Source organism: Canis lupus, chromosome 21, assembly GCF_003254725.2.
Source record: "Canis lupus dingo isolate Sandy chromosome 21, ASM325472v2, whole genome shotgun sequence".
Taxonomy (NCBI): Eukaryota; Metazoa; Chordata; class Mammalia; order Carnivora; family Canidae; genus Canis; species Canis lupus.
The window spans coordinates 47,562,558-47,584,940 of NC_064263.1; the positions used below are offsets into that span (position 1 = coordinate 47,562,558).

At 36.0% G+C, this 22,383-nt stretch overlaps 1 protein-coding gene across 4 annotated transcripts in view; it reads left to right on the forward strand.

Moving 5' to 3' along the window:
- The first annotated feature begins 13,153 nt into the window (after positions 1–13,153).
- Positions 13,154–22,383, forward strand: part of ANO3 (anoctamin 3) — a 372,280-nt gene continuing 363,050 nt past the window's right edge. For 2 of the 4 annotated variants that reach the window (XM_025459798.3, XM_025459799.3), the window contains exon 1: positions 13,154–13,634. In XM_025459798.3, the coding sequence (XP_025315583.3) occupies positions 13,481–13,634 (154 nt within the window). In that variant the 5' untranslated portion in view covers positions 13,154–13,480. The remainder of the gene's footprint in view (positions 13,635–22,383) is intronic. The other 2 variants (XM_025459797.3, XM_025459800.3) reach the window with 2 other exon arrangements.

The following is a 22,383-nucleotide window of genomic DNA, read 5'->3' on the forward strand; positions in this document are numbered from 1 at the left end:
TCAGGCAGAAATTAAAAATCAATTGAATGAGATGCAATCCAAACTAGAAGTCCTAACGACGAGGGTTAACGAGGTGGAAGAACGAGTGAGTGACCTAGAAGACAAGTTGATAGCAAAGAGGGAAACTGAGGAAAAAAGAGACAAACAATTAAAAGACCATGAAGATAGATTAAGGGAAATAAACGACAGCCTGAGGAAGAAAAACCTACGTTTAATTGGGGTTCCCGAGGGTGCCGAAAGGGACAGAGGGCCAGAATATGTATTTGAACAAATTCTACCTGAAAACTTTCCTAATCTGGGAAGGGAAACAGGCATTCAGATCCAGGAAATAGAGAGATCCCCCCCTAAAATCAATAAAAACCGTTCAACACCTCGACATTTAATTGTGAAGCTTGCAAATTCCAAAGATAAGGAGAAGATCCTTAAAGCAGCAAGAGACAAGAAATCCCTGACTTTTATGGGGAGGAGTATTAGGGTAACAGCAGACCTCTCCACAGAGACCTGGCAGGCCAGAAAGGGCTGGCAGGATATATTCAGGGTCCTAAATGAGAAGAACATGCAACCAAGAATACTTTATCCAGCAAGGCTCTCATTCAAAATGGAAGGAGAGATAAAGAGCTTCCAAGACAGGCAGCAACTAAAAGAATATGTGACCTCCAAACCAGCTCTGCAAGAAATTTTAAGGGGGACTCTTAAAATTCCCCTTTAAGAAGAAGTGCAGTGGAACAGTCCACAAAAACAAAGAGAAGAACATCAGATAAATTCCAATAAAAGATATATTCCATTATACCTATCCTCAAAATTTTCAGTGTCCCTAAACACTAAGAAACATCTAAATCCATGGACTTCCATTAATAATAATATATCAATATTGATTTGTTAATTGTAATAATACTCCATGCTAATATAAGTTAATAAGAGAAACCTGTTGAAGGGTATATAGTAACACTCTGAAATATCTAGGATTTTCTGCAAATCTTACACTGTCCAAAATTAAAGTCCTGTGTGTGTGTGAATTGAGATGGAAGGAAGACTTCAGTGGAAGCCAGATCAGAATTTCAGATGTGATAAATGCAGGCCACACAGTATTCAAAAACAAGTTAAGCCAGAACTGTGGCAGCTATGTTTAAGGAATTTGTTCCGAGAAACTCAGATGTTATAAACATCAATCAGTTCCTAAACCAGGCTCTGTGTTGGGCAGTTTTTTGCAGGGTATCTTATTAAATTAATAAATTTAGCAACCATGGACATTTTAGGTGATCAAGATGAATTGAAGAGATAGGAAATTTCAAATCAACCAGATTCACTGAAAATAATGACATACTTGGAAAAACAAACAGGTAGAAATCACTTTTTCAAGGTCAGAAAAGAAGAGATTGACCCGAAATCTGCTTCCAAAGCTCCAAAAGACACAAATATTTGAATTTAATTGACATCAATGACTTTTAATACACGTAAGTAGCTCCTTTGTCACTCTTCAAATTCAAGACAACAATGAGACTGGTAGGACAGTGGCCACGGGAATTCTTTCCAAATCCATGAGGTACCCCCAAGCACCAAATACTAATAACTATTTTGGAGGAAGGGTGATGTTTGACTTCACTTCCAAAAGGTTCTAAGCATTGGCCCCAGAATCCTGCCTATTTTTACTAATATATTATCACCTGCATGTATGAAGGTATTTGCACTGAAAATGTGCACTAAAGAAATTTTAGAAACAATGGATAGTTTTTGGTTACCAATAAGCATGGGTTCTCAAGTGCCTTCATGAAGACAATAAAAGATTTTCCTGAGACAAGATTATGCAAAATAAGACAAATCACCTATATTCACATCCATGCTATGTCTTTCCTCTAAATCTCCAAGTAATTTAGCACAGGACCTGAAATGATAGTTTTGTTTTGTTTTGTTTTTTAATAAAATGAATGAATGAATAGATGAAATAGTTTGGTCACTTTTATGAATAAGTCAAATTCTTTTTGTTAATGAAATTTACTTGAAGGACAGGATACTTTGTAAGTTTTAATTTGTAAATTCCTGCAGGTTAATACTACTTTTGATGAAATTGTAAGATTAATGACACATTGTGGGTCACACAGAGATATAGATGTAGAAGTCAATTTTGAATCTGTCCTGAAGGTACAAGAAAGTGTATGACATTTTTAAATTTTTTACAAAATGTGTTAGTTGTTGCAGAAATAAATATTGCAGGAAAGAATGCAGGGATTTGTCCTTTAATCAAACACCTTCAACAGTGGATTCCAGTTCTGATTTATATTTGTTATGTTGGCTTCTCAGTTTAGCATTTGTCCAGGATTTTCATTTATTAGCAATGAATAATAATTAATAGTAGTATTAATATTGGTATTTAAATAAGCCCGGGAGTATTTGGTAAACCTTCACACTCTGTTTCCCTCTGCTGTATGGTCTCATCTAATAGCGTGAGATAATGTGTATTGAACAATTTCCTCACTTCCACACACGGGTAAAACTGAAACCTGATTCTCTTTGCTATAGGAGAGTGCTGGCTAATAAAACAAATTTCCCTCAAACTCATCAGCTGGGACAACACACTCCCTTCCATAACCATCAGGAGGGGTGGTTGGAGAAATATTCTTGGCTGCTGCCCCAGCAGTGATTTTAGTGAACAAGTGTCATGGCCTGCAAAAACCCATAATAAAGAAAATATTAGAGGACGTTCTTTTTTATTATTGTATTATTTTATTTTATTTTATTTTTTTATTATTTTATTTTATTTTATTTTTTTATTATTTTATTTTTATTTTATTTTAAGATTGTATTTATTCTTAAGAGACACAAAGAAAGAGGCAGAGACATAGGCAGAGGGAGAAGCAGGTTCCATGCAGAGAGCCCGAAGTGGGACTCCATCCTAGGACCCCGGGGTTACAAGCTGAGCTGAAGCCAGATGCTCAATCAGTTGGGCTACCAAGCCCCCCCCTCTCTACTTTTTAAGATTTTATTTATTTTGGGATGCCTGAGAGGCCCAGTGGTTGAGTGTCTGCTTTCGGCTCAGGTCATGACCCCAGGGTTCTGGGATCAAGTCCCATATCCGTCTCCCCACAGGGAGCTTGCTACTCCCTCTGCCTGTCTCTGCCTCTCTCTGTGTCTCTCATGAATAAAAAAATAAAATCTTAAAAAAATATTTTATTTATTTGAAAGAGCATGAGCTATGGGGAGGGGCAAGAGGGTAGGGGGAAGCAGACTCCCTGCTCAGCATAAAAACCACCACATATATAGGTTTAAACACTATGATTAGCAAATGGCCTTGTTGACCTATAAAGGACACTGCATCCAAGATCTTATGCTGGACCATAAATAAGTTTCAACAGGAATCTAAAAATGGAAATCATATAAGAATTATCCCTGACCATGATAGAACTAGACTTTATCAATAAAAATAAAATATAAAGAGAAGAAAGGAAGGAAGGGAAGGAGAAAAGGAGGGACAGCGTGAAGAAGGCAGGAAGTCAGGGAGGGAGGAATTCAGGGAAGAGGAGAGGGATGAAGCTTCCCCATATTTGTGAATTAAAGTACTAAGTACTCTATAATTCAAAGAAGAAATCATAATGCCAATTAGAAACTTATTTTTTTAAGATTTTATTTATTTATTCATGAGAGACACAGAGAGAGAGGCAGAGACACAGGCAGAGGGAGAAGTGGGTGGGGGACTTGATCCCAGGACCCTGGGATCACACCCTGAGCCAAAGGCAGATGCTCAACCACTGAGCCACCTAGGCTTCCAGAAACTAATTTTGATTGAATAAAAATGATAATAATAATATTACTCATAATACCAAACTATATCAAAACATGTCAGATATAATTAAAGCCATATTTAAAGAAAAATAAGTAAATTTAAATTTATACTTTTAGAAAAGAAGATTAGAAATCAATGATCTATGTATGCCTCTTTAGAATCTAGATAATAACAGCAAATCAATCCCAAAGAAAGTAGCAAGGAAATTTAATTTAATTTTATTTTTAATTTTTTGCAAGGAAATTTTAAACACAAAAGTAGAAACAGAGATTAAAAATAAATCAATAAAAGAGAAAATAGAGTTTACTATTGGCAATTTGAAGAGATTCATAGCATTGGTAATACCCTGAACAAAAGTGATCAAATCAAAGCCAAAAACTACCAATAAGAAAAATGGACATAACTTCAGATCCTACATACATTAAAAAGATATTTAGAGGAGTTTTAAAAAAGATTGATTTATTTTTAAGGAGAGCAAGAGAGTGCAAGTGCATATGAGTGGGGGTAAGGGTAGAAGGACAGGGAAAGAGAAAATCTCCAGCAGAAGCCCTGTTGAGCAAGGACCCCCCCACCCCAAGTGCACCAAGGATACTATGAATAGCATTAAACAAAAAAATAGAAAGGGGAAATACCTACAATAGGACAACATCCCACTACTGAATTAGGGGAAAAACAACAACAACAACAACAACAAAACTAGCTCCTTACCTATTAAAGATATTAAATCAGGACTTAAAAATTATTAGAGAAAATTTTTAAACCAGGTGGTTTCCCAGCTAATTATATCAAGAATTTAAGAAAGAAATAATGCCTATCTTAAAAAAAAAATTGTTCCAGTAAATAAGAAATATAATAGTTTCTTTTAGTATTTAAAGATTTATTTATTTGAGAGAGACAAGAGATAACAGGAGAAAATTATATGCTGATTTATCTCATAAACATAGATGCAGTATTACCATCTGAATCCCGTAGTATATAAGAACCATCACATCAAGGCCAGATCAGAGTTAATAAGGGAAAAAAAAAATTAAATGTGACAGTCAGTCACAACATTAAAAGGGTGAAAGGTGTTAATCAGGTCAATAGAAATTGAAAAAGCATTTGGTAAAAGTCAACTCACATTCATTATTTATAAAAACAATCCTTTTACAAATTATGAATACAAAGGAATGTTCTTAATCTAATAAAAAGGGTATCCGTAAAAAACATACCAGCATATACTTAGTGAAATATTGAAAAAATTCTACTGAGATAAGGAATGAAATAAGAATATTCACTATTACCATTTCAGTCAACATGGTACCAGATTTACTAGCCAGTGCAGAAAGGAGAGAAAAAGAAAGCATAACTACTAGGAAGTTTCCAGATAGATAATTGCTATCATTGCATTATCCCTTGATCAAACCTGATGGAGTAGTCATGCCATTTTAAGTATCCTCTTATATATGTCCTTAACTATTGTAACACTTTGGGGGAACTTTACCCTTTTAAAAAAATATATGAAACAAACGCTCATAAACAACATTTCCAGCTGGAATCTAGAAGGTGATTTGAAATGTCTTGGGGTTGGGAGGAAGAGAGGGAAAATGTAAATAAAGAAATTCTGAGTCTTAATATGGTCATTTAACCCATTTTGATTGATATCTTATTAATGTGTTGTCATTTTTATCAGTCATCATTTGTGTTGTTTCCTTTTAATTAATTTGCCTTATAATTTCTTCCTTAATTTTATTTATTTTTCTTCCTTCATTTTAAATTTTGTTGAAATAATCTGGATTTTGAAATCATGAAATTACCTTCTAATTATTTAAATTGTTTTAGATGGAAATTTTCAGCAATTGTTTAGTCATAAATGCATTTCTAACTGGATTATTTTTGCTCACCATTTGTGCGCGTGCACAGTCTCTCTTTCTCTCTTATATTTCTTTTATTTTTTTTTCCTTTTGAATACCTTATTCTGATTCTTTTGTTATTCCAACCCTTTGGCTGGAGTATTTCCTCAAATGATGCTTTCAGATATAACACTCAAGTTACATAATTTGAGTTGTTCTTGCTTTATAATAATTTACTTGATGTGTATTTGAATTTTGGAGACATGATCACTTTTGATCATATCCCTATAAATGCTGCTTTATATTGTCCTTTGATATTGAAGCTAAAAAGCTCTCTCTGTCAAATTTTCACCACATTTTTTCCTTTACTGCCAAGTTTATCTTGAAATTTGTTAGAGACTATCTTTGTGGAATTCAGATCACGTGAAGATGTGCTTGGTGTCGAGGGATGACCTTTCAGTATTAGTACGTTTGTCTGGCATTAATACGATCCTTTGAGTTTGAAGAATCAGCACTTTCTTACATCAAAAGCTATTTGTTTTTATTTTCTTATATTTTTATCGTAAATTCTATTTTTTCTGAGTTTGTTTTATACATACTGCATTTTCTTTTCCTACCATACTGCATTTTCCATCTTCTATTATAATTTCCAACGTTTATGTTTTTGCTCTATATTCAAAATAATCCGTGTTAATTTTTAATCAATGAATGTGCTTTTTACCAGCAATATACCTGTTATCCAGTACTTCCGCTAAGTTAGTTGACTTTTTAAGTGTATGTTTTACTTATTTTCAATAATTTTTTCTTTTACTCTACTTCCTTTTCCTAGCAGCTTATTTTTATTATATTCATGTAATATTTTCTCAAATATCACTGAAAGTATGGGGTAAAATTATTTTCTTCTGTTTTATTGTATTTAGTATGTTATGATGAAGTTCATTTGATTTGATTGTTCAGTTCACTTCTTAAAATTGTTTATCTTCGAATTTCTTTCTCTCAAATGATCATAACCCCATAGTTCAAGTGAAGCAGAGTAGTTCCTGGGTTGGCGGGCGATGACTTGCATTATATTCAATGCATGATTTGTGCCAGTTGCTGTGCCTGGAGAGTCTATAATTGGGATTTTGTTAAAATAGCCAAATTTCTGTGACTTACTCACTGACTTGGCTTCTGCTTTCACCACTGTTGAATGGAAATTGGTGTAACTGTTAATGGGAATCAAGGAAGGAAATTTTGGGAAGGCTGAGTGTGTACTAAAATTCCACTACGGAGAAGACTGACTTGCCTCTCACTTTCCTAAGACACTCTTCCATTAGCTGGAGAATGCCCCTTTCTCTGTCTGGCTCTGATATCCAATTAAAGAAATGATCATGAACTGATCTCTTGCTTTCTTCATGCACAGTTGGAAACAAATGATGCTTAGAAACAAAGCAACATACCCTATATTTGCTTCAGTCTCTGGTGTTCCTACAGGGGGAGGGGCAGGGTCTTGTCCAGCCTTGTACGCAGGTTGTCCTGAGTTACACCTAGACAGCTTCCTCTTTGCCTTCATGGAATTGCTCATTACTCAATCTGTTCGCCTCCACCATATGTTCCAGAATTACCTTAAATTTTCTTATAGTTTACTCTTTTGCTATGGGTAGATTTTTAAAAATTTCTTCAGTTAGTTCAATAGTATTCTATGGTAATTTTTCAGTTAGTTCAATGGATGGTGCAGTGGACAAACTTGTGGTCTTAAAGAGTCATTCTGAAATCTTTTCTAATAAAAATATTGTCCGACATTATTAACAGTTGTTCATTTAGAAACTTTAAATATATAGAAAACTATGTAAACAGCAAGCTTATTATACTTTTTTTAGGAGAACACAGGCAACACCCCTTTTGAACCTGGCCACAGTAATTTCTTGCAAGATACAGCCACGAAGGCAAGAGAAACAAAAGCAAAAATGAACTTTTGGGACTTCATCAAGATAAAAAGCTTTTGCACAGCAAAGGATACAGTCAACAAAACTATAAGACAGCCTACAGATGGGAGAAGATATTTGCAAATGACGTATCAGCTAAAAGGCTAGTTTCCAAGATCTATAAAGAACTTATTAAACTCAACACCAAGGAAACAAACAATCCAATCATGAAATGGGCAAAAGGCATGAACAGAAATCTCACAGAGGAAGACATAGACATGGCCAACAGGCACATGAGAAAATGCTCTGCATCACTGGCCATCAGGGAAATACAAATCCAAACCACAATGAGATACCACCTCACCCCAGTGAGAATGGGGAAAATTAACAAGGCAGGAAACCACAAATGTTGGAGAGGATGTGGAGAAAGGGGAGCCCTCCTGCACTGTGGGTGGGAATGGGAACTGGGGCAGCCACTCTGGAAAACTCTGTGGAGGCTCCTCAAAGAGTTAAAAATAGACCTGCCCTACGACCCACCAGTTGCACTGCTGGGTATTTACCCCAAAGATGCAGATGCAATGAAACGCCGACACCTCACCCCGATGTTCACAGCAGCAATGTCCACAATAGCCAAACTGTGGAAGGAGCCTCGGTGTCCATCGACAGATGATGGATAAAGAAGCTGTGGTCTATGTATACAGTGGGATATTCCTCAGCCATTAGAAACGACAAATACCCACCATTTGCTTCGACGTGGGTGGAACTGGAGGGTCTTATGCTGAGTGAAGTAAGTCAATAGGAGAAGGACAAGCATCATATGGTCTCATTCACTTGGGGAATATAAATAATAGTGACAGGGAATAAAGGGGAAAGGAGAGAAAATGAGTGGGAAATATCAGAAAGGGAGACAGACCATGAGAGACTCCTAACTCTGGGAAATGAACAAGGGGTGGTGGAAAGGGAGGTGGGCAGGGTGTGGGGGTGACTGGGTGACGGGCACCCAGGGGGGCACTTGATGGGATGAGCACTGGGTGTTATGCTATATGTTGGCAAATAGAAGTCCAATAAAAAGAAATTAATAAAATGTATTTTTATGATGCATAATCATTAATTATTCACAGTAAGTTTAGCCATTTTCAAGATAAAATAAAGTTAGTTTGGTCTGTTAAGAGAACCCAAGACAGATTATACCAAAATTAAGCGTACTTGAGAACAATAAAGGTTTTTAAATACAGCTTACGTTTTGAAATGAATGAAGGACTAGAGACTGGAACTTACTGTAGTCACTAACAAGTGAGTGGTTACTATAGTAACAGAGACAAACTGAGGCAGACTGAGAGAAAAAGATTTTGCAGCTGGACCAAATCAAAAAGAATATGTTTTCTGTATGGCATTTCCTACCATCTCCAGTTTGTACTCTAAAAGGATAATAAATGAATGAATGAATGAATGAATGAATGAATGAATGAATAAATAAATAAATAAATAAAATAAAGAAGAACATGTTCTGGGTATTGGGCAGATGATATGAGTTCAAAGTTTACATGGATATTTTCTAAGAGTTATAGAAAACTGTTCTAAATGAAGTTGTTAGCTAAGATGTCATGGAAAACACTAAAAACTTGAAGTCTACAATAAAATTAAGATGATAGTTCCATCTCACACAATGTTATATGCCACTTATAGCTCAGTAAGACTGGGAGGAGGGAATATGGTACTTACTGAGTTAAAGGAAAAAAGAAAAGACTTAACATCTACATACACTGGGTGGAAGTTAAAAAGTTCTGACCAAAGGCTCAGGAATAGAGAACTGCTGAGCTGCTAGATTCTTGAGTCTCTACATTAAGTAAATGTCCTTTATTAGCAGCATTTCTGGAGGCCTCAGGAGATGTTCACACTTAGGTTTACTAGTGAAAAAGAACAGTGAAGTGTGTTTGTTGACAGGGCTTGCTTATCTCTATTATACAAAGCAGTAAAATCCTATTTTTTATATACCGGAGAATAGTAATTTCCAGTTTATGGATATGAACCATATCAAATGACAGTTTATAAACCCACCTACATTTTAACAATTGTCTTAGAGCAAATCAGTAACATTTTTCACACATACAGGAATGAATTTTCAAAAATATACAGATGGAATTAATAACATTCAAATGCTAGTGAATTTCAAGTAGTTTTCTATGATTATATCAGATACCGATACTCAAAAAATATAATAGTATGAATGCGGAGGGGTGGATAACCATATATATAGAAGTATTCTCTTTTAGTGACAAGATGTCCTCATGCTCAAAAAGGAAGGCCCAGTGCTAGAGACAATGGGACTATCCTGTGACATCAGATATCACCCCCGCAGGGTCTTACCAGGAATCATTTATCAATCATTTATGATTGAACCGCAGCTCTGAGGCCAAATCACATTTCCGTGTAACCGTGTAACCATACCCTTTAAATCATTGCTTGAAAGGTGAACTCTTGAGGATTTGGTCAACCTTATTGGAGGTATAGAGACTAGAATTTATCTAGTGCTTAAACACCCTTGAGCAACTCTTAAATTAAACCATTTAGACTGTTCTCTCAGACAGTACCTCCTACCAAACAGCAGGACAGATATTTCGGTTGAGAATTGTAAAGCCCATCTTTCGTGATTCTAGAACCTATTTTTTTTCCCTTTAAGTTGTATATACACTTTTTTTTTTCTTTTACCCTTTAGTCATTTCCTGATATTTGCTTTTCTTTTTCCTACCAACCTTCTTTTCTTCAACTGGTTTTCTCATTACTGACCCAATGTCTGTCTTTTCTAGAAGCTTTACCGCAGACACTAAGAATCCATAGGTGGTAGAGAGACAAGTAAAGAACTACACTGCTATGAAATGACTTCGCAGGTATTCTGAATATGTACTGATACTTTCATATTTATTTTAAGCAATGATAATATTTGCTGAATTATTATTTATACTTTGGATTCTGCTTTTACCTTCTTATTTAAGTAAAGTGTCACATAGTTATCAATGAAACTTGGCCATGTTTGTCATTTTAGTCAGATTTTTTTAAGTCTGTTCCAGAATGGCAGCAGACTAGGCTTGAACAGCATTTTGTTTGCTGTCCATGCTGTTGGAATGACAATCATTCCTGGGCCTTGAGCAATAGTTTATTAAAGATTGTGGAGCGGAGAGACAATTTTCGTTCCTTGTTTGTTCAGTTATAGTAACTAATGATGAGTAAGACATGCCACTTTTTCGTCCATAACACTTTTTATATTGTAACAATAATGAATTTGCAAACCTCTTATATATATTTTACTCTCTCAAAGAGTGCTGGACAAAGAAAGTGAAATTGTTTCAAATATGCCATTCTTCATGTGTAGCAAATCTAGTGCCATACCTCATGCTATGGTCATAATGAGAATCCCAGTCAATCACTGCTCTCTCTCCCACTGAGACCATATCCAACCCACATCCTTTCCATTGCACCTGTCATAACACTCTTGCATCTAAGGTAATACCTAATACAGGGCCAATGAATATTCACTTGAATGAAGAAATAAATTAATGGATACATAATGGATCAAAAAAGAACATCAAAGGACTAACCTGAATTTCATCTAGTTTGACTCCCTAACCTGAAGGATGGATTTTGCTAAATTACTTTTTGACAAGCTCTCAATGGGCACCTGCTTGTGATCAGCATGGATTTATGAGCTCAAGGACGGAGGATTGAATAAGAGTGAGATTCTAAATTAAATTATATTTTTTTAAGAGAGCGTGAGAGGGAGCGTGCACACACCCACACGCACAGTGGCAGGAGGGGTGGAGGAAGAGAGAGGGAGAATCTCAAGCAGGCTCCGCTCCCAGTGGGGATTGATACAGGGCTCAATCTCACCACCCTGAGGTCATGACTCGAGCTGAAATTAAGAGTCAGGTGCTTAACCGACTGAGCCAGCCATGCACCCCTTAAATTAAATTTCCCAAGGTGACCAACATAACCTGCCTAGCTACTCAGAGGGAGCTGATGTTTTACCTTTTAAATAGTACAACTGTGTCAGCCTCCTCAATCCCTGCCTTTTTGGCATTTGCTCCTCTCCTGATCACTTGCTCATATTACGACATCCGTCCTTTGTGTTGCTCCAGCTGTGTGTTTAATTTGACCACCATTTTGTAAATACACCTTTTCCCCTAAACTTCACTGAAATATAATTGCACACAACATGGTAGATGTTTAGGGTATATAATGTGATCCTTTGATACATGCATCTATCGCATAACAATTACCACAGTAAGGTCCAGTAGCACATACTTCCCCTCACGGTTCGCTTATTTTATTTAATTTTGTTTTGTTTTATTATTCGGTGGTGAGAACATCGCAAATCTACTCTGTCAGCCACTTTCCTGTATATAATGCAGTACTGTGATCGATAGGCCCCATGCCGTACATTACATTCCTCGATCTCACTCGCCTCTGACCAACCTCTCCCCTTACTCCCACCCCCAGCCCCTGGCAACCACCTGTCCGCTCTCTCCTCTCACAGGCTCAGCTTTCCCAGATTCCACATGTAAGTGAATCAAGCACACTGGCCTTTTCTTGGACATACCTCACCTCGCAGAGCACCCTCATGTTTCTCCCATGTTGTCCCAAGGGGTAGGCCTTCCTTTTTCTGTGGCTGAAAACACCCCATGGTAGATCACATTTTCTCTGTCGTTCATCTGTCCGCAGACACTCACAGCTTACCTGCCTTGAGTTCTGTGAATAATGCTGCAGTGACCGCAGGGTGCACATACGTCCCTGAGACAGTCATTTCAGTTCACTGGGAGGTGTACCCACGAGTGACAATGCTGGGGCATAGATGGTAGTTGTTGTTGTTGTTGTTGTTGTTTAACCCTTTGAAGAACCTCCATAGTGTTTTCCATAGTGACTGTACTAATGTATATTCCTAGCACCATCGCGTAAGTGTCCCCTTTTCTCCACATCTTTGCCAATACTTGTTATTTCCTGTCTTTCAGATGATAGCTATTCTAACAAGTGTGAGGTGATACTTTATTTTGGCTTTGATTTGCATTTCCGTGATGGTTAATGATGTTGAGGTCCTTTTCGTGTACCTATTAGGCATTTGCATGTCCTCTTTAGAAGACGAAAAGGTTGTTTGCCCAATTTTAAATTTGAATTACTACTACTCTACTACTACTACGACTACTACTACTACTACCACCAAGTTGTATGAGTCCCTTATATTTTTTGGGTATTTGGATATCAGATAAATGATTTGCAAGTATTTTCTTCCATTCTGTAGATTCCCTGCCTTTTCATTTTGATGTTGTTTCTTTGTTAATTTTGTTTGATTGTGCAGAAGCATTGTAGTTTGATTTACCTTTTAGTTTCCACAATCATAGCCATCTTTCAATAAGCATCATGGCTATAGTCTCGCAACCCTGACCCTGGAAATATCATTTAGGATTAATTTCCTTCCAGATTAAAACATTCCTTGATGAGCTGCCCGGTGGGAAAAAAAAAAAGTCTCATTCTCTTACAGTCCTTAGCCCCACCCAGCTGATCTTTTGTATACAGAAATGTGAATGAGAACTTCCAATACCAAGTTACTAAAAGCATCTCTCTGCAGCCTTGCCTATGTCCTCACTTAGCCCATTTTACTTTTCATCGCAGCCTCTCTGAGATGGGGTTAGTGCTGCTATCATTTTAAGGCAGCAAGATACCATCAAGAAAAAACGACTCTAAAATCCATCCATCCTGTTGAAGACAGTTGCCTAGAAAAAGGCATGAATACAGGAAGCTTAAGAGAGTCAGCTCTGCATGTTTTATCTCTTTTGGATTTCCAAGTGAGAATAATCACCGGAAAGCCTGGAGTTACTACAGATTATAATACAGTGATTTTTTTGTCCTGTCACCTACGATTTTTGAAACTTCAGTAGTGTGAACTTTGACTTACATAGCTCTTTAAGAATTTTGCAATGTCAACTGTGAAGTTTGAGCTGGATTATCTTTCTCCTGAAAGCTTTAAACATGAGCCTGCTTCCAACCCAGAGTTTACTTTAACCTGTTTGACTGAACTCTCTGATGATTCCAGTCAGTTGGAACTTCAGCACTCCAATTCTGTCCCCGCTGGTAAGCTAAACTTCAGTTTGATATTTTAGAGCATCTTACATTTGTATTTTTTTAATGTCAGGTATGTAACAAATACATCTCAATGTCACCTACTTTGTGGTGGTAAAACGCATGTCAATTTTAGTTTCTTTGGTTGTTTTTCCACAAAACATATAAATTTCTACAAAAAGAACAGAGGGTTCTCTCAATAGAGTGAAATGCCAGAAAACAAATTTAAGGAACCCGAGAAAAGTGTTAATATTGAAGTAGATTTAGTTTTTCTGAACACTCAAGTCTATCAAGTCTTAGTTTTGTTTGCGATGATGGATGAAATCAGGGATTGTTTCCATGAACTTCAAAGTTCTGCCATCTTTCATTCATTTCTTTTATTTCTATTTTCTTTTATATAATTACATGAAGGATAATATGTGCTGTTTACCTTCTCATTAAGAACAAGAGAATATTCTTTTTGTTCATGTTATTTTATGACGTGATTATGTGACCTGACAATGTTGATAGAATTCAATGTGAAAAAATCATTTTTTGATACCTATGGGTGATAATCACTTATCTAGCATCCAACAGTTTTCATTTTTGCATTACAGTTTTGAGGAAAAGAAGCTATATACACTAATAGCCTACATTCATTAAAAAATTCTGTGGGTTTGGCTTATGTGAACAGCTATGAGATGGCAATGGGGAATTAATTGGGCTTTGTAGAAAAAAATCGTCTAATAAATTAATATTTTAAATATTGTTCTAAAGGAAAATTCCCTTAAGAGTTAGTTGTTTATCTTTACTCATAAAAAAAGACAGTGCAATGAGAAAAGTAAAAGTTAAGCAAAGTCTTCATAGCTCTGGATGTTACAGGACATTAATCTTTGTCCAATGAAAAAGAACTTGCAGAAATAACAAATTCCATTTTGCAAGCAGAGGATTCTTCTAAGAAAACTTGGCATATTTATTTATTTTGAGATGTTTGAAAAGAAGTTTTATGTGACTCCCAACCAATCGTTGATTTGTTATTCATAGACTCTTTTGTATTATATGACTTGTTTTACAGTATGGGCGGTTCTATAATCAGGAGGATACAGCAACTTTTTAAATCTTCTTTCATCCATCCTGTTATTTCTCTTTTTTTAGATTGAAAGTATTACTGGGTATTGAACCTACAATTGCATGAATGGAAAAAATACATTCTTTTTTATAAATGAACAGTACAGCACAGTATATGTAGATGGGAAAAGGAGGTTTACAAATAAAGTATTTACCAGTTTAATCATGGTTTAAATATCCATGTTCTTTTCACCAAATTTCTTGTCTCCTGGTCATCTCTGCAGTAAACTCAACTGCTGTCTTCATGAAGCTAGCATTGCACAACCATAGCTTAGGTATGAACTCTTCCCCAGTGCCTGGAAGACACTTTCACCTCAATATCCTTGGCAGTCCCCCAAATTCAACACAAATAAACTAAACTCCCTAGAAATGCCTCCTTCTTCTTACATTCTTATTTTTGTCAGTATCCTCTAAATCATCTCAAACACTCCTCGGCATTTATTTCATATAAAGTGCATGTTTATTTCTATGCATATTAGTTTAATGTATGTCTTCTTTATCTCCTGGCCCACCACTATGGTGCCAGTACTCAATACGGTGCCTGGCAATAGAGGACTGTTTATATCCTGACTCATCGATCGCCTGGCTGAGGGGCTGAAGGAGTGGCCCTCTTCATTCCCCTAGTGTGCGCACCTGTATTGTCTTTTACCTTCTACCTTCTACTCTTGCCCATGGACAGACACATAATCCTTCCTAAGCACAAGTCTGACCTTTTCCCACTTTTGTTTGCAATTTCTGTTAAATCTGTGTGGCCTGTGTTATACACCTGGTGCTCTAGGATCTAATTTTTTTCCCCCAGAACTTTGCCAGTTTCATGTAACCTACCTATAGCCTACAGGAATGATTTACTTACACTTTCCAATTACTGTTCATGTTATTCTTTCAAAATAATGTCCAATAATTATTTCTCCTTCCTAAATTTAGTAAGATCTCACTGAGAAGAAAAAAAAAAATTCATCTTCGTCCCAAATGCCTATGGTTAACTCTTTATATAAAGGAATATTTCCTGTCTCTAAGTTCTAAACAAAAGTTTGTCCTATATATAAAAATGTTCACATTCTAGGTTTTTATTGTTGTAAATACATATGTCCATGGCTCATCTTCTATTATATAATGTGATTAGATTATGCTTCTTGAAGGTAATTGCCTTTTCACAATTGTTTTTTGCATTATTCCTATGTCATAAATATGATTAATTAAGTGACTAAATGGTAAAGTGTAGTTTATTTTTTTATTCTTTTTTTTAATTCATTTTTTATTGGTGTTCAATTTACTAACATACAGAATAACCCCCAGTGCCCGTCACCCATTCACTCCCACCCCCCGCCCTCCTCCCCTTCTACCATCCCTAGTTCGTTTCCCAGAGTTAGCAGTCTTTACGTTCTGTCTCCCTTTCTGATATTTCCTACCCATTTCTTCTCCCTTCCCTTATATTCCCTTTCACTATTATTTATATTCCCCAAATGAATGAGAACATATAATGTTTGTCCTTCTCCGACTGACTTACTTCACTCATATTTTTAATTTATTTCCTGTCATAGGGAGTATTTGTTTAAGTCTACTTCTACATGCATTTTATCTGCCAAAATACTATATGGAAATTACCACACAATTTTTTTTTGCTTGATGATACCATCAAACAAGATAGTACCCATGTGGAATTTGTCCTTCATTTAAAATTTTTATGAAGCATTAAGCATCCTAGAATCTACTTTGTATTCTAGATCTTTTCACCTTGTATTCAAGAGAATCAAGTTGTATCCATTTAAATGTATTTATTGGAATTTTTTAAAATAAAATATTCATTGAATGTCTATAACTGAGAGTTAGTGGTTGGAGTATCTATATGAAGATGAAACTGAGGTAACAGTGGAAGCAGGGAAAGAGTTTTCACATCAGTAATGTGACAGTATGTTTTCAGCATACATATGCATGTATCCCTAGCATAGGGAAATAGAATATAATAGGTGAATGTTAGTCCATAGAAAGTTGTATATCTAAAAAGAAAAATATTCCATTGCCAGCAAAAACAGTATTTATACCTTTCACTTGTATAATAACTTGAAGATAATTCATACCTACAGAATATGAATAGTTCTCACAAGACATCCTAGAGGCAAATTTCATTTATCTTGAACTTTATTAAATAAGAGAAATCAAAGGCCAGAAAAATAATGCAATTGGACCTAAGTTGCACACATATATCTATCTATTGTGGTGTGTGTGTGTGTGTGTGTGTGTGTGTCAATGGGGTGGGTGGTGGCAAAAGGAGAAGAAAGAAGCAAGAAGCAAGCTCTTAATCTGTTTTGTGTGTCTCAACTTAGTGTCCTTTTTCTTTTCTCAACACTTCATGGAAAATCTGATTAAGAAACAGTACCATGGAAGAAAATGCTTCTTTATGTTTCAGAAATGGATTTCATCAGTAATCTGTAATGAGAATATAAATATAATTCCTGAATTCTGGATTGTGCTTTAAATAACTTTTAAGGTTATGAACATTTCCTCATCATGCTCATCATTATCACCATTGTGATATGAATGATAAGCACATACATATCATTTCCATACCTCAGGCAGTGCTGTGAATGTTCTGTATGCATATATATACACACACATACATGCATATTTACATGTGTTTTTTATAAATACACATACGTAAATATATATATACATATATATATGTATTTTATCCTTGAGAAACAGATAATAAAGCTTCCATCACAACACAGTCTAGCACATTTGTGAGTGTATGTGATTGAACTTTTAAAAAATTTGTTGATTTTATTTAATCTAGAATTTCATATTAGAAATTTAAATATTTATTAGACACCCAAGCCCTTTTACACAGAACATTTCCTAACATCCTGAAAGACCAGCTTTGGAGATTTGGAGAAATGAATTATGTAATGCTAGTGAAGTCTTTGGAGAACTCTAATAAAAAGTCAAGGTAAGGTCCCGTTCAGTCACCAACAAGCAGTATCACTTGGGGCAAGGTTTTAACATCCCTCCTGAGTAATTTTTCTAATCTGTAAAATGTCTAGAATAGATCAGTTGATTTTAAAAGCCACCAACAGCTATAAAAAAAAAAAGCTAATGAAAATAATTAGATTTAGAACATTTCCAATGCACATCGTTAAGCTAGATAAAGACCAGAATGTAAAGAAGGGTCAAGACAAAGCTTCTGTTTACATATAATGTATAACAATAGTAAAAAAGTCAACATATGCAAAGAATTTCATAATTTATGGAGTTCTTTTACATTTGACTTTCGCAGCCACCTTGTAGATCAAATCATTTTTTACTCCCATTTTTATAAATGGAGAAACTGCATATCAGTGATATTTTACAGTGAAATTTTAGTAAGTGATAAACCAACTTGGACCCAGATTTCTCCAATTATAAATGTTGTTGCTACTACACTAGTATAAGTGCAAGTACCAGTCTTACTACTTAACCTGACAAAAACAGCATTTACTATTTTATTGACAATGCCAAATACTTGAATCCTAGTCTACTCTCTAAATGTTCTGAAGCATGAGGAAGTAAAATATTATTATAATTATCCATCATATTTCAAGTATAGATTTATAGACCTCTAGTTTACAAGCCAACTTGCTATTTTCAACTCAGAATGGTTGAGTTGAAATCTTTATAAGAAAAGATATTTACAAAAACTTTATAATCTAGGTAAGATTAATTGGTCTATAGAAAATGTTAACTTGCTGCTTTTAAATAATGACTGTGTTAATTTTGAATGTGTCCTATATATTGAGTAATTTTCAGAATGGTTTAATATCCTGTCCTATCTGTATTAGAAAGTCCATCAAATTCAAATAGTTCCTGGTAAACCAACCTAACTTTGGAGCAGTTAACTATTAAATACTAGAAGTTCTAGAAGTTGTCCCACAGTTTCTATATTTAAAAATTGCCTTTAAGACATTTCCATAAATGACTCATTTCCTTCTTTTAATTCTTATTTTTTAAAAAATCCCCAATCTTAGCCAGGCGCTGGTATATTATTGATTGATAACAATATTTTGAGCCAAATAAGAACCCTTTCTGTTGCCTTTTATTTGCAGCTGAAGATTAACTTAAAATGATTTACCCAGAGTTACACAGTTACTTGTAACCTTAAATGGAGATAAGAAATTGGGTCTCAGAGTGTCTTGTCCATTCCATTTTACACTAAAATAAATATCATCCCTCCAAGTTTCCTTGGTATAATGTCTGCCTGATACAAGATGAAAATAAACCTACTCTGCTGAAGTATAACTTGAGTCATAAGACAATTAACTATTGTGCTTTCCTAAGAATAGCAGATTTTAAGGTCTCATATGAGCTCAGTCAAATACCATATTTTTAAAAAGTATTACACTATCCAGTATTAGCCAGAGGAATAAATATAAACATTTATAAACATCACATATCCCCTTCAAACCACATGATCGCAACACAGACACACATTCAGTCACTGCATGCTCTGAGAATTTGACTATATTTATCCTTCTCGATATGTCTTGGAACCTAGAAATGACTAACCACTCCGCAGAATTTCCAGCTGTGCTAAGGTCAGCATAAAAAGAAAATCATCATCATGGGTGATTGGGGCTTTATGAATTGGGCTTTGCACTCTTCATTTCTTTGTCTTAGGAAACAAAGAGCATGGTTTCTAAAGATATGCAAGGAGATCCAAAGAACAGATTCTGTTCTATGACCTAGGATGGAGGGTGAGTATCCAGCTCATTGCAGCCCAGAAGACCGTCTCTGACCAGAAAGTAAAAGGCTACTGTGTAAAAAGGTTTTTGCTTAGTTAGAGGAATTAGAGGTTCTAAGTTCTTGAGATGCTTAGAACTATGACCGTTGCCACATGACTAATAATAGTTATTATGCTACCATCATCAACAACTTAGATTTATTAGATGTCTCCTCTGTGCCCAGCTCTCTGCCACTTCCTAAGAAATGTCTTGTATTTGGAAGGTCCAACGCCTGATGTAACTACATTCTCTAAATCTAGCTATGAAAAAAATCCATATATATTATTGAAATAGGTCACTATTTTATTCTGTTAGTCTCATTCAGGGCAGGAACATATCAGTTAGAGAATAGTGCTTTGGCAGGGTGGTTTCCAAAGTCAAGTATAGTCCATGGAGCACTTGCGTTAGAATCACCAGGGTACTCGTGATACATGGGGATTCTAGGATCCCATCCTAGATTCTCTGTATGTAAACTCTGTGGATGCTATCTCAGAATCTAGATTTTAGAAATCCCTCATGATATGTCCATACACACTAAAGTTTGAAAATAAGTGTTTTGGTCAAGGGTCATGATATGTTAATTAGCAAAGGCCCCCTACAATGATCTCTACATTCTGGCACTTTTTCCAGATAGTTTCTGATTGTACTACTCTACAACCAACTATAGGTCTTTCGTCAATAGGCTTTTATACTAAGGTTGTTGATCCACTGACATACTTGACAGAGTGTCTTCCTATTTTTCTTACATTTGCATATTACCCTCAGTTAAATTCAGATCAAACTCTTCCAAAGGGCCCTCCCTGTCATCCTTTCTATGTAACATCTAATTTTCCCTGTATTAGATGCCCAGAGTATCCATTTCTGTGGCATTGGTATCAATGTTAAATATTTATTTTCTGCGTTTAATCTTGCATTTAAATCTTTTGCTGTTAGGTATTGGGTATAACTTTCAGCTTTCAGTGCAGTTTTAGTAAATAGAGAATAAACTCCCATGAGATAAGGGGTATGTTGTACTTCTCTTCAATTCCCTAGGCAGAGACCAGCAGAGAGCTCTATGAACTGAGAAGCTGAATTGCTTGTTTCTAATATGACTTTACAAAGATGGGCCAATTGATTGAAACCCTCACTTCCTTTGTGGAATTTTTTTTTTTTTTTTTTTTTTTTTTTTTTTTTTTTTTTTTTTTTTTTTTAATTTTTATTTATTTATGATAGTCACACAGAGAGAGAGAGAGAGAGAGGCAGAGACATAGGCAGAGGGAGAAGCAGGCTCCATGCACCGGGAGCCCGACGTGGGATTCGATCCCGGGTCTCCAGGATCGCGCCCTGGGCCAAAGGCAGGCGCCAAACCGCTGCGCCACCCAGGGATCCCTCCTTTGTGGAATTTTTTAATATAACTCTGATCTCTTAATGGCTCTGCCTAGGGGCCTTCAACTCATTCTGTCTTAAGAAGAGCAATCTAGATTCATATAATATGCATCCTTGGCTGCCATGGTAAAATGAAAAGTTAATGCTAATGTGATGTTGTAAAATGAAATACTCCCAACAACCATCATTTGGTTAAATGCCTACTGAAAATATGCTACTAGGAATTGAGTACATCTATTACAATTCAAAATGATAAGTTAGAAAGTGGCCTTTCTGATACCATACAAGGTATGATAATGGAAGTATTGATAAGTGGCCATTTCATACTGCATAATACCTGGTGGAGTTCACTAAATTGGATAGAGACAGAGACAGATGCAAATGCATAGATATTTTCCTTCAAAGATATCCTGGTATCGTGTCTTCCTGGTAGCAGATGAAAAGGTCTTACTCTGGTTTTGGAATAGGCCTCAGTACCTTGGCTTATACAGCACTTCCTACAGAAAACCAAGGACTGTGGTGAAATGTTTCTGATGAGATTCTCAGGTTGGCATCGTGATATACAGTCACAATCTTTATTCATAGAGCTCTTTCCGGAAGACAGTTGACAAAGGGCTCTCTATATAATAGTGGGTGGGTTCCCATCTTAAGGTATAAAATCAGGTAAGCTACTGATATTTTTTTAAGATTTTATTTATTTATTCATGAGAGACACAGAGAGAGAGAGAGAGAGAGGCAGAGACCCAGGCAGAGGGAGAAGCAGGCTCCATGCAAGGAGCCCAATGTGGGACACGATCCCCGGACCCCAGGATCACAGCCTGGGCTGAAGGCGGCACCAAACAGCTGAGCCTGCCCGCTACTGATAATTTATAATCAGTTATAGAAAATGTACTTTAGTTAACTTGCAAGTATTATTCCCTTCAAAAGTACAATAGATTCTAAAATCTAGAAATCATTGTGAGGTTTTAGGCTAAGTTTTCAGGGGAAAAATAAAATCATAGAACATGCTGATTATCAGCATGAAAAGAGAAATAGCTGCTGCTGACTCCAGAGTCATGTCGCTTTTGCTGAGACTGCAAAGCTCTCAGTTCTGCTCTGACCCCAGAGTACACTGAAAATCACTGAGTAAACAGGAAAAAGATACAGCAATACCCCTCTCTCCCAATCCTCTACCCTGGTTGGTTTCTTCCTGAGTCACAGCTGAACTTCTACTCTGGAGTGGGAATAACTTCACAAGAGACACATTGGCCAAGAATAGGCAGTGGGTGGATCCAGCAAGAGAAAGCCGCTCTGGACTGGTTTCCTCATTTGAAAAGCAAAGGACTTAGAGGGTACATTCTCTGAACCTCTTTCAAAGATTCTCTGATTTAATTTTATAGGCATTTATTAAAAAAAAATAAGGCTCTATCAGGAGGGTCCAGCAAGTTCTGCAAGTCACCATAAATTCTGATTTATTTTACTGCCTAATATAAATTTGCACGCTGGGGAAACTCATCATTGCCCTCTGGTCACCCAGCTTCCTATGGATGTGTATG